This window comes from Sinocyclocheilus anshuiensis, unplaced genomic scaffold, assembly GCF_001515605.1.
Source record: "Sinocyclocheilus anshuiensis isolate Anshui unplaced genomic scaffold, SAMN03320099.WGS_v1.1 scaffold519, whole genome shotgun sequence".
Taxonomy (NCBI): Eukaryota; Metazoa; Chordata; class Actinopteri; order Cypriniformes; family Cyprinidae; genus Sinocyclocheilus; species Sinocyclocheilus anshuiensis.
This window is the reverse complement of record NW_015549637.1, coordinates 438,179-452,639: the sequence shown is the minus strand read 5'-3', so window position 1 is coordinate 452,639 and position 14,461 is coordinate 438,179. Positions and strand designations below refer to the sequence as shown.

At 37.5% G+C, this 14,461-nt stretch overlaps 3 protein-coding genes and 1 long non-coding RNA gene across 4 annotated transcripts in view; 1 reads left to right on the top strand and 3 right to left on the bottom strand.

Moving 5' to 3' along the window:
* LOC107659791 (zona pellucida sperm-binding protein 4-like) overlaps positions 1 to 3,044 on the bottom strand; it is a 19,688-nt gene extending 16,644 nt beyond the window's left edge. The window contains exons 1-4 of the mRNA XM_016448819.1: positions 3,018 to 3,044; positions 2,592 to 2,925; positions 2,326 to 2,513; positions 2,155 to 2,252 (exon numbers count right to left, since the gene is read on the bottom strand). Coding sequence (XP_016304305.1) covers positions 2,155 to 2,252; positions 2,326 to 2,513; positions 2,592 to 2,925; positions 3,018 to 3,044 — 647 coding nt within the window. The remainder of the gene's footprint in view (positions 1 to 2,154; positions 2,253 to 2,325; positions 2,514 to 2,591; positions 2,926 to 3,017) is intronic.
* LOC107659814 (uncharacterized) lies at positions 1,636 to 2,104 on the bottom strand. Its single transcript, XR_001630958.1, has 3 exons — positions 2,078 to 2,104; positions 1,929 to 2,001; positions 1,636 to 1,850 (listed from the first exon to the last, which is right to left on the bottom strand). It is a non-coding gene; the product is annotated as an uncharacterized LOC107659814 (long non-coding RNA).
* Positions 3,045 to 5,712: 2,668 nt separating the features above from the next.
* On the bottom strand, positions 5,713 to 10,113 carry LOC107659812 (uncharacterized protein C14orf37-like). Its single transcript, XM_016448849.1, has 7 exons — positions 10,098 to 10,113; positions 7,623 to 7,928; positions 6,817 to 6,933; positions 6,590 to 6,745; positions 6,472 to 6,503; positions 6,123 to 6,257; positions 5,713 to 5,990 (listed from the first exon to the last, which is right to left on the bottom strand). The coding sequence occupies exons 2-7, from the start codon at positions 7,876 to 7,878 to the stop codon at positions 5,919 to 5,921; spliced, it is 768 nt and encodes a 255-aa protein (XP_016304335.1). The 5' UTR covers positions 7,879 to 7,928; positions 10,098 to 10,113; the 3' UTR covers positions 5,713 to 5,918.
* Positions 10,114 to 13,928: 3,815 nt separating this feature from the next.
* Positions 13,929 to 14,461, top strand: part of LOC107659790 (actin-related protein 10-like) — a 16,482-nt gene continuing 15,949 nt past the window's right edge. The window contains exon 1 of the mRNA XM_016448818.1: positions 13,929 to 14,146. Coding sequence (XP_016304304.1) covers positions 14,070 to 14,146 — 77 coding nt within the window. The 5' untranslated portion in view covers positions 13,929 to 14,069. The remainder of the gene's footprint in view (positions 14,147 to 14,461) is intronic.

Below are 14,461 nucleotides of genomic sequence, written 5' to 3'. Positions count from 1 at the left end.
TCATCAGTTAGGAACCTAGGTGTGCTATTTGATAGCAATCTTTTCTTTGAAAGCCACGTTTCTAGCATTTGTAAAACTGCATTTTTCCATCTAAAAAATATATCTAAATTACGACCTATGCTCTCAATGTCAAATGCAGAAATGTTAATTCATGCGTTCATGTCCTCAAGATTAGATTGTAATGCTTTGTTGGGTGGTTGTTCTGCACACTTAATAAACTCTAGCTGATCCAAAATGCAGCAGCTAGAGTTCTTACTAGAACCAATAAGTATGACCATATTAGCCCGGTTCTGTCAACACTGCACTGGCTCCCTATTAAACATCGTATAGATTTTAAAATCTTGCTTGTTACTTATAAAGCCCTGAATGGGTTAGCAACTCGATATTTGAACGAGCTCTTATTGCATTATAGTCCTCCACATCTGCTGCGTTCTCAAAACACTGGCAATTTGATAATACCTAGAATATCAAGATCAACTGCGGGTGCCAGATCCTTTTCCTATTTAACACCCAATCTCTGGAATAACATTGTTCGGGAGGTAGACATACTTTGTCAGTTTAAATCTAGATTAAAGACTCATCTCTTTAACCTGGTTTACACAACACACTTCTAATATTCAAATCCATTAAAGGATTTTTAGGCTGCATTACCCGAAGTACTTGCTACGTTGCTAGAAGAATGGCATCTACGCTAATATTAGTCTGTTTCTCTTATTCCAAGGTCACCGTAGCCACCAAATCCAATACATATCCAGACCAGATGGTGGGTCAGCACCTAGAGGACCTCTACAGCCCTGAAAGTCGGCAGAGACATCTACGCTAATATTAGTCTGTTTCTCTTATTCCAAGGTCACCGTAGCCACCAAATCCAATACATATCCAGACCAGATGGTGGGTCAGCACCTAGAGGACCTCTACAGCCCTGAAAGTCAGCAGAGACTAGGACAACTAGATGAGCCCCAGATACAGATCCCCAGTAAAGACCTAGTCTCAGATGGCCACCGGGACAAGACCACAGGAGCCAGTTGAGCCCTCTGCACAATGTGACTTTGCTGCAGCCTGGAATTCAACTGCTGTTTCGTCTGGCCAGAGGAGAACTGGCCCTCCCAACTGAGCCTGGTTTCTCCCAAGGTTTTCTCTCCATTCTGTCATGGCATTTTGGTTCCTTGCCACGGTTGCCTCTGGCTTGCTTAGTTGGGGACACTTCTTTTTCAGCGATATCGTTGACTTGATTGCTCCAATACTACTTAAACTAAACTGAGCTGGATGACACTGAATTCAGTGAACTGCCTTTAACTGAAATTAAGGTTTACTACTGTCCCTTTGCTTTGACACTATTGTCCTAATTAATGCTGTACAGTTGCTTTGACAATCTGCATTGTTAAAAGCGCTATATAAATAAAGGCGACTTGACACGTCACTCAAGAAACTCAGTCTCACAGTACTCATGCATGGCGGTATGTTCTCAGCCCAGTCAAAAAAATCAAAAATAAAATCCTGTCATGCAGACAGACGTTAATCAAAACCCTCAATTTGGTACCTTGTGTTGTGCCCCAGGGTAGTAACTGGAGGTTGGATAAATGTAAAGTTAGTGGCTTGTGCAGAAACCTGGACTCAGAATGCATGACCTTACAAAAAGGTACTGGAAAGTTAGTTTAATAGTGTAGACCAAGAAACAAACTGGGTACATGCACGTAACTTCAGACTCTGCAAGGTCAATACAACAGACAAAGCCATCTTGCTGCTTCAAAAAGCTTATTAAAACAGCTAGATTTACATGATCAGTGTAACTTCTCCACTAGAAACCACAGTCTGCGCACTAGAGATGGTCTTAACATTAGTGTCCCTTCCTGTAAGAGAAGAAAAAAAAAAAATTTGGAAGTGAAGGCCAATTATAACATTCTCAGTTAATCTAGTCAAGAACTCACTCTTCCTGCCACAGCTTTGCTCACAGGAGCCAGAAGATGGATGGCACACTGCTGTACTACAGTGGATGAAGATCTGATAGGGAGGAAAGAGGGTCAAATCATAGAATCTATAAGGAGTAAAATTAAGGTTCAAGTAAGGGGGAGCATACGGTTTCCTGCAGAGGAGCCAGGGGAGCTTGTAGCATTTGTCAGAGATTAACGATTAAGAACAGCATAGATCACCTACTCAAAATGGCTGTCCCTTGTGATGGAACCAAACGGTCCCATCCCCACTTCATACGAGGAGGTCATTCTGTTCTCATACACCACATAACCACTGTCCTCCTGCAAATAGCAACACTGTTGGCATCCAGTCCATCATAGGCCATGAAGCATAAAACCATAAGCAGCTACTTGCCATCATTCTTGTACCACATGCGGTCACAGGGAACTGGTATACAGCAAAGGAAGGTGTGGACCCCACAGGACTGCAAGGTGGGTCGTTTCCACCCAGTAGATGGACTGAATCCAGACTCAGTCGAGGCAGTGTAACATCTCTAGCCACCACTACCACAAACTGACCATCTCTTATACACTGTATAGTCACTGGAACACAGGTACAAGAGCAGGTTAATGTCGAGGATCAGTTTAACTGGGAGCATAACAGCAACTCAACACTCTTACCTGCCTTCCCATAGTAACACTGCTGTCCGTTAAAGCAGCAGTTGATAGCTTCACATTCAGCACCACTGATACCAGGTTGTCCACATTGGATCTGCTCATAATCAGCTACAGCACATTTGTCCAAAGGCTCTGCCTTCGTCACTTGCTTCTGAAACTTCTGAGGAAACTGCTGATTAGTCTGTTGAAACGGCTGCTGAAATTTCTGAGGAAACTGCTGATTAGTCTGTTGCGACAGCTGCTGAAACTTCTGAGCAAACTGCTGATTAGTCTGTTGAGCTGGCTGCTGAAACTTCTGAGGAAACTGCTGATTAGTCGGTTGCGACCTTATTTCCACCTCAGAATAAAAAAATGAAAAAGGTAATAGCAACTGTTTTTCTAGCAATTGTGAGTTTCTATCTCATAGTTTGCTTACATCTCGATGCTGACTTTATTCTCCAAATCTACCTCTTTCATTCCTTGGGGGAAATAAGCTTCTATTGAAGTATGTAAGTGAAGTTTATTGAAACCACTTGAGAATACAGAGTTAAAGAGAAACCCTGACAGCTTTTATTCTTTAAGATCAGACCTCAGACTTTCTCTAGTAAAACATGACTGCTAAAAAAATAAAAAAAAAAAGAGCAATCTGAGGTAACATTACTAAAGGCGGGCGTACACGGTGCGATTTTTGCTGTCGTACGAGCTCGCAGGCGATTTTTTTCTCTCGGGAGAAAATCACAGATGCTCACATGGCCGCGGCTCGTACTGCGTGAGAAGAATTAAGGGCCGATCCGAGACGTTACGAGCACCTCCCGTCCTCCCGATTATTTTCAAACATGTAAAAAAAAATGCTGAATGTGCCAAATTTGCCATTCAGCTTTATGAATGAATATGCCTGTTGTATTTCCGGCAAAATTAGTAGAAATTCAGAAATGGCCTACTCCCCGGAGTTCTTTATGAAGAACATAAAGTCCATGCTTTTCTCTGCTTTTCAGCCATTCTCTTTGCCATGTCCTTTGTCTTCGGTTTTTTTTTTGGCCGTCACAAGCCGCCTGCCACAAAGAAAACTATTTCGTCCTCAGAATCCATATTTTTATGAATGGTGCGAAACATAACGTAATGCTCCCGTCAGAGTTGGTAAAATCGTAGTAAATTCGTGTCGTGTGTGACTGCCTCCGTACGATTTTCGGATAAACTCAATCGTGGCATGTGCCAGAGCTCACGGCGTTCCGACCTTCAGAATCGCACCGTGTACGCCAACACTGCACTGGCTACCTTTTAAACATTGTATACGCCCCCACATATCTACCTCACTATGTGGAAATATTAGCGAAGCGTTTGAGAGAGGCGGGGCATAGAGGACCTACAATAATGTACAGTATTTGAAAAATAATGTGTATTTTGAACATTAAAGCATGTCAACATATTCTGTTAAACCAAATACACAAAATAATGATCTTTAAAAAAGCATCATATGACCCCTTTAAGCCAGGTTTCAGTAAGGAATAAGAAGTATTTCACTCCACAGCGCCATCTGTCTGTGTTTAGTCAGTACTGCAGGCTGACTTCATAGTGAACGAAACTAAAACTCCTAGTTAAGAATATGTTTTCTATTTATTTATTAGTCCTACTGCATATTATATAAAGGAGCGTGAGGCTTGCAATCAACCAGTTCCAAAAAGAAACACAAAACTAGAATAGAAACAAGCTGACAAAAAAGATTGAAATCACACTTTGGTGATTATATATAGCATAACAAGAGATTTATAAGCAATTATTTGGAGGCCAGGTATTTTTGAGTGTAACAAGGTGGGAAAAACCCCCAAAAGAGTACAAAAATTATCCAAAAAAAATTTAAATAAATACATTTGTAACAGAAAAGCACCACAGAAATACATGATTATATATTTTATTTCAGTGTATTTACAGTGAATTCTTCATGTGTTCCTGTACATTTGTAGCATACTGAACACCCTCTTACTGTAAAGATATTTTACAACTTTGAGAAAAATACCCTAAGAAGCCTGCGGTGAATCTATAATTCTAATCAGATGAAACACAAACACGTCACGAACTGCACACATCAGATTGTCGACATGAAAACATCATCATAACAATCATATTTACAGTCAAAACAGCCTATATACTGTATGTACAACATTTCCTGTTATGATGTGTGTGAATGTGAGGGTGCGAATCATATTCTGCTTCCAATCAAAAGAAATATCTCCATTTTGCATTCATATAAAATATAGTTTTTGAACGCTGATCTCAAAGGTTTCTCAACGTGTGCAGATCTTTCATCTTATGCTGCACGAGTGCTTTCATTTAGAGGATTCATTTTCATATGCAACAATTTAATATTTCCTAAACAAAACGATAATATTCCTGATGATGTGTTTTATTTGATAGATATTGTCCTAAAGCAGCATATCTTGCAGAATCGTAAAGCATGGGTCTTGAGTTTGTAGTCGAGCTGTGATAAATGAAAGCACTATTATTATATCACTATATCACTGTTTAATACTGGATTCTGATTGGCTGACAGATGTTTTTAGGTGTTATTAATGTTTGATATCGTGTTTCTGAACTAATGAGGGCATCTTACATTAGATACTTCAGCAGTAGAATGTAATTCTATACATTTTATGGACCAAAACCTGAAAAATATCATGAAATAAACACATAAATGTGGTTGTACAAGTGAAATAGTTGACAATTAACTGTTTTGAGCTACTGAAAATTAATATTGACCCAAGACACTTTATTTAAGGTTATTGTAGATAACTAAAACTGAAACTGAAATTAAAACCATAAAAAAATTAAAACCATAAACCATTTAAAAACATACACAAATTTTTGTTACTTGAAACAAAAAAAATAATTAAAAAAAATATTTTTTATTTTAGTTAGTTTGCAAGATAAAACTTCTCATTTTAATTTAATTTCTCATTTAATTTAATACTCAATGTACTAAAATAACTAAAGTTGAAACTGAAATAAAAAAGAATAAAAAAATATATGGACACACATATATATATATATATATATATATATAATTTAAAAAAATGAAAACAGAAAATATAGAAATAAAAAGTGATTCAAAATATTATTAAAACTTATAATAGCATGTCAATGATACTGAAATAATGCTGTTTTTGAGTATCTTAAATGTTCATTTTACATACAGTTCCTCAAAAAGTGTAAATGCTTGAAGAAAAAAAGCTTATTTTTGTGATTCTGAAAGAAAACTCCATTTATAACTGTACTGACTGTATATACTCATCAGTATTTGTGTGAAACACTAAACCGCTGTTGTTCATATCTGGACTGATCCACAGAGGATTCTGGTCAGAACTCGTCTTCTGAACTGTCAGCCAGCAGCATGGCGTTGTCTGGTCCGCTGCGCACTTCTCTGGGAGGCTGGAAATCAGCAACGTTGCACAGAAATCACAAGATTAAAAGATGAATCTACTGAAGCTTTCAGGAGCTGGTATGATGGAAAACATCCAGAACTTGTGATTCTGAGGTTATGCTGGACTCTGAGCGCCGTACCTTCCTCCTCTGGTGTTTGAAGCTGTTCCTCCTCTTGCGATGGATCATCCTGATGCTGTACAGAGCGCCGACCAGCAGAAGAGCTCCGGCTATTCCAATCCCGACCGGAGTCAACATCCCCGACACATAACCAGCCTACGAGAGACCAGCGGAGAGCTTTAATGCTTCTGAAAGAGTCTCTTCTGCTCACCAGGGCTGCATTTATTTGATCAAAAACACAGTAAAAATTAAATGCAGCCCTGGTGAGCAGAAGAGACTCTTTCAGAAGCATTAAATAATCTGGTAGTGCATTTCTGCAGCACTAGCATTTTTCCAGTGTTGCATCAATATGAAAACAAACGAGTCGTACCTTCTCTCTGATAAGTTCAACCCAGCTCCGCACTGCAAACAACAAACAGAGAACGAAGTGTGTTTATTAATGCTGATGTACAGATGAGATTAACGTGAGCCCGGCGCGTGACTCTCACCCAGGCCCTGGTTCCGCTGCACCCAGACGGGAGGAGGAGGGATCAGGCTGTACGGCAGACGGGTGTGAGGGGCCACGGTGCTCTCTGTCAGGTCCTCTTCGCTCTCCTCCTCATCAGAGTCCATCTCCTCTTCCTCCTCATCTTCATCCGGCTCCTCTGTAAGACAAGAGACGTTCAGCTCTCACGCGTCAGACACCAGCGCCGCTGCTTTAAACACACATACAAACCTTTCGATTCGGGATCGTCCGTGTCTGTCTTTGACGGTTTTGACGCTGGTAAGTGAACGAGCTCAGAGACCGTCACAGCCTCATGGGTAACGGAGCTCTGTGTGACATCATCACCTGCTAGACCAATCAGAACACTTTATATGAGCTTTTGTAACTTAACAGCATTTTCAGAATATCAACAATCTATATCAGAAGTTAAAGTTTATGTTTCTAAACAGCACATATTGTGTGTATAGAGGGATGAAACAAGCATCTTAGAACTTTCAGTTCCGTCGTCCTGAAGTCAGTGGGATTTGGGTTTTTGGTTAAATGCCTGAAATGAGGTCTGTGTTGAGCACAAGCTCAAGATATTTCACATTTATTCTAACGCAAAAAAATACATCAGTAAAACCAGCTTGTGATTTTTTTTAAAGCTGTTGAAAAAAGGTGGTTGCTAACAAGTGTTAGTGAATGGGTGCCGTCAGAAGGAGAGTCCAAACAGCTGATGAAAACATCACAATAATCCACATGCAGTGAGACAGTGATGCAATGCTACATTTCTCCAAATCTGATGAAGAAACAAACTCATCCTGATCTCGGATGGCCTGAGAGTGAGCACATTTTCAGCAGATTGTATTTTTCAGATGAACTATTCCTTTAATTCTGTGAAGACTATTAGGATGACTCAAACTCTTATTGGTCACAGAGTTCCTTTTCTGCAATAATCCAAAAGCCAATAGAAAAATCCTATTGGGTTTTAGTCGAGGGAATCAGAATGATGCTCCAGAAATATGCCATCACTGCTGCGCTCTGTTATATATTCTCACGTTGTGTCGTCCCATAATGCTCTGCTTCCGGATGGGACTCTGTGATTGGCTCTGTCGCTCCAGACGTCTCCAGCGTTCCTGAGAGACGGCCGTCAGAGGAAATGTGATCCGTAACCATGGACACCATCCGCTCCAGCTCTGGGTCTCCCATGGTTACGGCCGCTGGCGTCATGGCGACAGACGGTCCGGATGATGCTCCGGGTGCTGTGACGTCCTCAAATGGCTCAAAAATCAGAGGAAGGTCTTCGGAGGACATGGTGACCTCTGTGCTGACGTCCTGAGAGGAGGGAAAGACACTCACTTCCTCTGGAGAAGGAAGTACAGGACAGGAAAAGGAACTGATTTACAAGCAGTCCAGTCAAAATATCTGAATCACTTCTCATATTCTCAGAAAGCCCCAGTAATCTCACACGTGTCTCTCAGAAAATTCATAGGAAATCTCAAACTGGGCTCAGATTTGCTCAAGATGTAAAAATAAAAATATAGTTTTTGTTAATATTTAGAATTAAATGTCATTTTTATATTTCCTTTTTTTTTTAAGTTTTAGTAGTTTTGTTGTGTGTTTTTGTCATTTTTTTTTAAATATGTCTGTATAAGTTTTTATTAATGTTTATTTCAGTTTTGGTTATTTTAGTGCATCAAGTTAAACTAAATGAAAATGAGAAATGCTGTTTCTGAATAAACTGTAACTGAAATAAAATACGTTTAAAAAAAAAATATATATTTTATTATTTATTTAAGTTTTAGTAATATTTTTGTGTTTTTCTCATTTTTATTAGTTTTTTAAATTTTATTATTTTATTAGTTTTTTTAATATGTCTATATAGTTTTTATTAATTTTATTTCAGTTTTAGTTATTTTAGCATAACATTTTTTGGCAACTACCTGAAATAAACGAATGTTTTTTTGTTTTTTTTTAATAAGTATTTTATTTTATTTTATTTCAGTTAAAGTTTATTTTATTCCTTTGTTTGTTTGTTTGTTTTATTTTAAATGTGTCTATATTAAGTTTATTAAGTTTTAGTTTTTATTTGGCAACTAGCTGAAATAGAAGGAAGGAAAAGTAAGTGCATAAGGAAAAGGAACTGATATACAAGAACTATAATATGCAGTTCAGTCACAAATGGTTGCTGCTCATTTTGTGAAGTGAAATAAACGATCTAGTTAAGCTTCGTTTGATGCATCATTGCATTCCCACTTTGAGAAGTCGTCTGCATTTTCTGTAATTTCCATGACGCATTATTGATGCATTAATGTTTTATAAATGCTGCATCAGTTTCAACAGCAGCCTGAAACAATGACTGAACTGATATTTGACACATACTGGATTTCATGTTGATTTAATGTCAGACATCGTGAACCAAGAACATCAAAGCCGTCAGGAGTGTTAGCATGAATAATGTGTGTCGCCTCTTTTAGCAGTCAGTTCCACTTTCTTCCAGCAGCTCTCAAAATAGAAAGTAATTAGGCTGCCGGCGGCATCCGCTGAGGGTTCAAAGTGGAGCGGGACGCTCTCAGACATCATTCAGTGTGATTTAGAAACTTTACAACACGGACACAGTTATGGAACTGAACTGATCTGAATAGTGACTCTATTGTTCTCTATAGAGCTGCTTTACAGCTGCATTTTGGAACATTAACACTGTTATTTTCCTGTTTATTACTGTGAAGCTGTGAATCTGTGAATCTGCTTCTGTGGTAATTTAGCATGATTGATACTCTCATAATTTGTGTTAATATTTTGAACCATGCAGGTTATCATAGTTAACTAAAACTAAAACCGTAAAAGAACGTTTTGGTTAAAAAATGTTTTTAATTATTTTATTTCAGCTAGTTGCCAAAGAAACATTTCTCATTTTCATTTAGTTTAACGATGTACTAAAATAACTAAATTTAAAACTGAAACAAAAATTCATAAAAAACCGTATAGACAAATGACAAAATCTAAATGACTAAATATAAATGAAAATGAAAATAGAAAATGCAAAAATATAAACAAGCCTAATTCAAAATTAAAACTAATATTATCTCAATACTAAAATAACAGTTTTGCATTAGATTTTATTTTTATATTCTGTTTTCATTTTTAAAGTTTTAGTAATTTTGTTGTGCATTTTTGTCAGTTTTATTCGTTTTCTAAAACATGTCTAATTTTAGTTATTAACTAAATGAAAATGAGAAATGTTGCCTTTGTAACTAGCTGACATTAAATAACTTAAAAAAAAATTATATATTTTTTTTAATTATTTCAGTAATTGTTTATTTTATGTCAAGTAGCAAAAATACATTTTTATGTTTTTTATTGTAAAATAAAAACATCAAAATTCAGAGATCTCAGTATGAACTGAGCTGCTCCACATTCATTGTAGAGCTTGTAGATCTTTTGGGTCTGAAATACTTCAATGACAGATAACTGAGAGCATGAATGAGTGAACTCTGAGCGAAACAATGGTCATTTGTGCATCGCTCCCTCACCTGCCTGCAGACGATCCGCTTCGGTCCAGGTATCAGGCGAGTCCAGCAGTCTGGAGCTGAAGCTCAGTCCGGATTCAGCTGCTAATCCAGCCGGCGAGTCTCCGCTGGTGAGCGGCGAGAGGCTGAACGCGTCTGACTGAAGAGCTGAAGGAGTCGGTCCTCTGTCCTCCGCAGATGAGTTCCAGTGAAGCGTGTCGCTTCTCTCCAGATCTCCAGCAGGAGGCGTCGTCAGAGACAGAGAGACATGAGAATCTCCAGAGGACAGATGCGTGGTGTTCAGTCGTCTGTCCTCGTTTCCATCCGCTGCAGATGCTGGTGTGGTGTTGGGTTCTCCACCGGTGATGCTCAGGGATGTGTTGGGGACCGTCAGACTGCAGGAGTCTGAATCCAGTGATCTGTCAGCTGATGCCGACTCTTTATCTTCTCCACGAAGGTCTCCTGGGCGTTCAAGTCTCCCATGTGGGACGGCCCAGCTTACGAGACAGATCGCCACCAACAGGACACTTTGGAAAGTTGCACCAGTGAACATTGTAGATCCGTCACTCGGCATGAAGTCCAGCCGAAGTTAAACGTGACCGAAACACCAAAGCACACTTCCTGTAGAAGATAAAACCCCATGCGCTGTGGTGTGAACTCAAGATTTCGCTCTTTATATAAATAAAAGATCGTTTATATTTTCATATTATGAACATGAGGTGCATGCATTGCTTTTAGACGTTCTTAGACAACTTTAACACCAAGGGTGTTGGTTTGATTGTGGCATTGGTGGGCAATAACGGCCGACAACAGATTATTGCTAGGGACAATTTAGTAGTTGCTGGATATTGGTGGGAACATGTCACAGCGTCTACACCCTTGATTAACACATATTGACAATGTTTTTAGTTCATTAGATATCATTGCATATTGAAGGGCCCTGAAATCTGCACTAAAAGCCTCACAATTGAATGATAATTGAATGTGTTTGCATAAAGAATTCAACTTTTTACAACAGCTGTTCATGCTTAAATGAGATGTGTTTAAGGAGAAAACACTGGTGCTGTATATTTTATAGCACAATTAAAATGAACAGTATTGGCTGTAAAACAACAACAACAACATTCAAGGCTGTAGAGTTTAGTAGAGATGCTTTGACACGTTCCTACCAATACCCACAGACTACTAAATTGTCCCTAGCAATAATTTTGATGAAACGATTAAATATACGTGTATGTAAGCACTGTTGTTGTAATGTCGGCGCATCTGCTAAAGGTCACAGCATTGATATTATCTGAGAAGAACATATAAGAGCAGAAGTGATTCAAACAACTGAATGATAAAGTTCACCCTCTTTAACTTGATGTTGTTCTGCTGTTTTGTGTTCATCTGCTCTTTTTACATTGACTATCGCTCTATAGAGACTCATAGAATCACATACAACAACAATTTCTCAGATATTCTGATAAACTGAAGATTCACTGGATGCTTGCAGCTGATTTCTATTGAACTGTCAGCAACTGAACTGCAGTGCAAACTATTTCAGATATAGTCACTTAAGTCACAAACTCAATGTTTCCATCTAACATGTATCTTGAGCTGCAGCTCGTCACATTAATTGAGTATTAATTCACCTGAATATGTTCTAGATTTGTATTGGATGTTATCTTTGGAATTTTTATTTGTAAACATCACACTTTTTCCGCTTATTTCAGTTAATGCCATACAACTAGCGAGTTTAGCCAGTAGTAGAGCTGACAGTGTCGTGTAAACACGACTGAAGACGAGAAAAGAGAAACAGACGAACCGATTCAATTGAGTGAGTCATTTACTCTGGAACCGTTTCGATTGATTCAAACTCGGGACTTCGATCATTCAGTTCAAAAAGTAATACATTTACACACAGAATGAATGCAGAGATGCAGTTTTCACTGCTTCAGGATGAACCGAACTTCAGATAGTTTCATGTACTTGTTCAGATCAACTCTGAATAAAGAAAAGAGAGATTTAGAGCCAGATTTTTGTGAAATTTGGATGAACTCATGAATCTGTTGTGTGACCTCTTCATATTTAAGGAGAAAACTATAGTTTCTAAAGTCAGATATGGCTTGTTATGATTTTCAAGGCTGTAGAGTTTATCGCTATGACATGTATATTCAGCACTGCTAAATTTTTCCTAGAAATAATTTTGATCAAACAATTAAATGTCTGTGTGTTATTCCCCACCAATGCCACAATCAAACTTGACAACAATATTAGATTTGGTGAATTTATATTAATGATGATGTATATTTTAATGTTAAGTGCTGCTAGTTTATCCATCCATTCTGTCATTTTCTTGCTCTTTCAGTTCTGCAGCAGTAACTTGACACACACACACACACACACACACACACACACACTACAGCAGTGTCTAAAAATAGCACAGAGCTCGTCTCAGAGACAAAGCGCCCTACTCTATCATGCAGACATGTTGATTCATCATTATTGCTCTGCTTGCATCGTTTCATACAAACATTCTTGCAGGCGTGTGATTTTCTCACGCGTAATTTCTGGACTGTCATCAGTGAATGTGCTGCGTAACTCCTGGTGTCTCTGCATCTGTGACTGCGCAACGGGCAGATTCCCCCGAGTGCTGTGTGCGTGGCTGCATTATGAGAATGACAGGAATGAGGCTCGAGCTCACCTGCTGTGTGTCTCATGTCCAGCGCAGCGCTCCGATCTTTAGTGGCTTCATCAGCAGTCGCTCTCAGAGAGTCTCAGAGTCTCCGTCTGCGTCAGATCGAGCCGCGCGTCACGAGCATCTGCGCAGCTACAGCGGCGACAGCTGCACTAATTATTATTCTGATTAATATTAATAATAATAATAGATATTAATTATGATTACTTTATGATTTTAATATTAATAATAATTTACACTTATAACCAAACTTTGGATTCAAATTATTATTATTATTTTTATTGTAGTAGTTATTATTATTATTATTGTTGTTGTTGTTGTAGTTATTATTATTATTATTGACTAATGTTATTTTTTAAATATATTTAAATATTTTTAATGATAATACTCTTAAAACATATTTGACTTAAAATCTAATTTTGGTTTCGAATGATTATTATTTATTGTAATTAATAATTATTATATTAATAATAACTATCATTATTATTATCATTTTAACATTATGAAGTACTTGTTTAATGATAAAACTCTTAAAAAAATTATTTGACTCAAAACCAAACTTTGGTTTCTTATTATTATTATTATTATTATTATTATTATTATTATTGTTGTAGTTATTATTATTATTATTATTATTGTAGTAGTTGTTATTATTATTATTAATATTATTGACTAATATTGTTTTAAAACATATATATTGATATATATTTTAATGATAACACTCTTAAAAAATATTTGACTTAAAACCAAATTTTGGTTTCAAATGATTATTATTGTTAATTGTAATTTATTATGATTATGATTATGATTGTATTTGGATGTATTTAAGGACAAAACACTTTAAAATGCACTCAAAACCAAACTTTGGTTTCAAATGATTATAAATTGTTTTTATTATTTTTTATTATTTATTGGGCTATATTTTGAAGTAGGCTACTTGTGAAGTACAGGTACTTGTTAATTATAAAACTCTTTATCAGTAAAACGTGAAAATAAGAAATAATGAAATAATGAAAATTAATTCCTGGTTCATTCCCACATGTGAGGAACTGATCTCAGATCAGCCATGTCAGTACACCTACCGCTACACAGAAGAACACAACAGTATGATCATAGAAACGTGTAGAAAATGTTTGTGTGTTGGATTAACTGAATATTATTAACGGTTGCCGAAATGATTGTTAGTCAGGCAAACGCGGGGCAGCCATTGCGAAGGACCCCGGCCGCCCTTCCGTCTGACGCGGTGTTCGTCAGCGCTGTGTTTACATTCTAATAATTCTGTTTTCTGACACTTCTAGTGATTTCTATCGATAAAAATGCCCTTGTTCGAAGGCTTGGGCAGTGGGGGGGAGAAGACAGCCGTAGTCGTTGATCTAGGAGCGGCCTACACAAAGTGAGTGCGGTAACGAGGCTGAGATAGATATAAATAAAGTGATGTGAAAGATGTTTTAGTCAAAAAGTCCTCATTCTTCAGTTCGTCTTTAAATCAATGACACTAACAAAAGTATTATGTTACCATGGTTTTAGGAGCACGGTGGCGTGTAAATACCATGTTATTTGAACATTTACCGTGCTAATACCATGGTAGTAATTTAGTACTCAGCAAGTATTTGTAAAACTATTCGTAAATACCATAAAATGTGGGTGAATCTCACGGAACCTGTCAAAGTCAGATTTTACTCCATAATTTATGCTAAAATATAAAAAA

What these genes read in the sequence shown, in the direction of transcription:
- LOC107659812 (XM_016448849.1), bottom strand. Translation starts at nt 7,878, where the DNA reads ATGTCCTCCGAAGACCTTCCTCTGATTTTTGAGCCATTTGAGGACGTC. An exon ending in GGACGATCCCGAATCGAAAG is followed by an intron (nt 6,746 to 6,816) that starts GTTTGTATGTGT and finishes CTTGTCTTACAG; the next exon opens with AGGAGCCGGATGAAGATGAG. An exon ending in TCAAACACCAGAGGAGGAAG is followed by an intron (nt 5,991 to 6,122) that starts GTACGGCGCTCA and finishes GCTGATTTCCAG; the next exon opens with CCTCCCAGAGAAGTGCGCAG.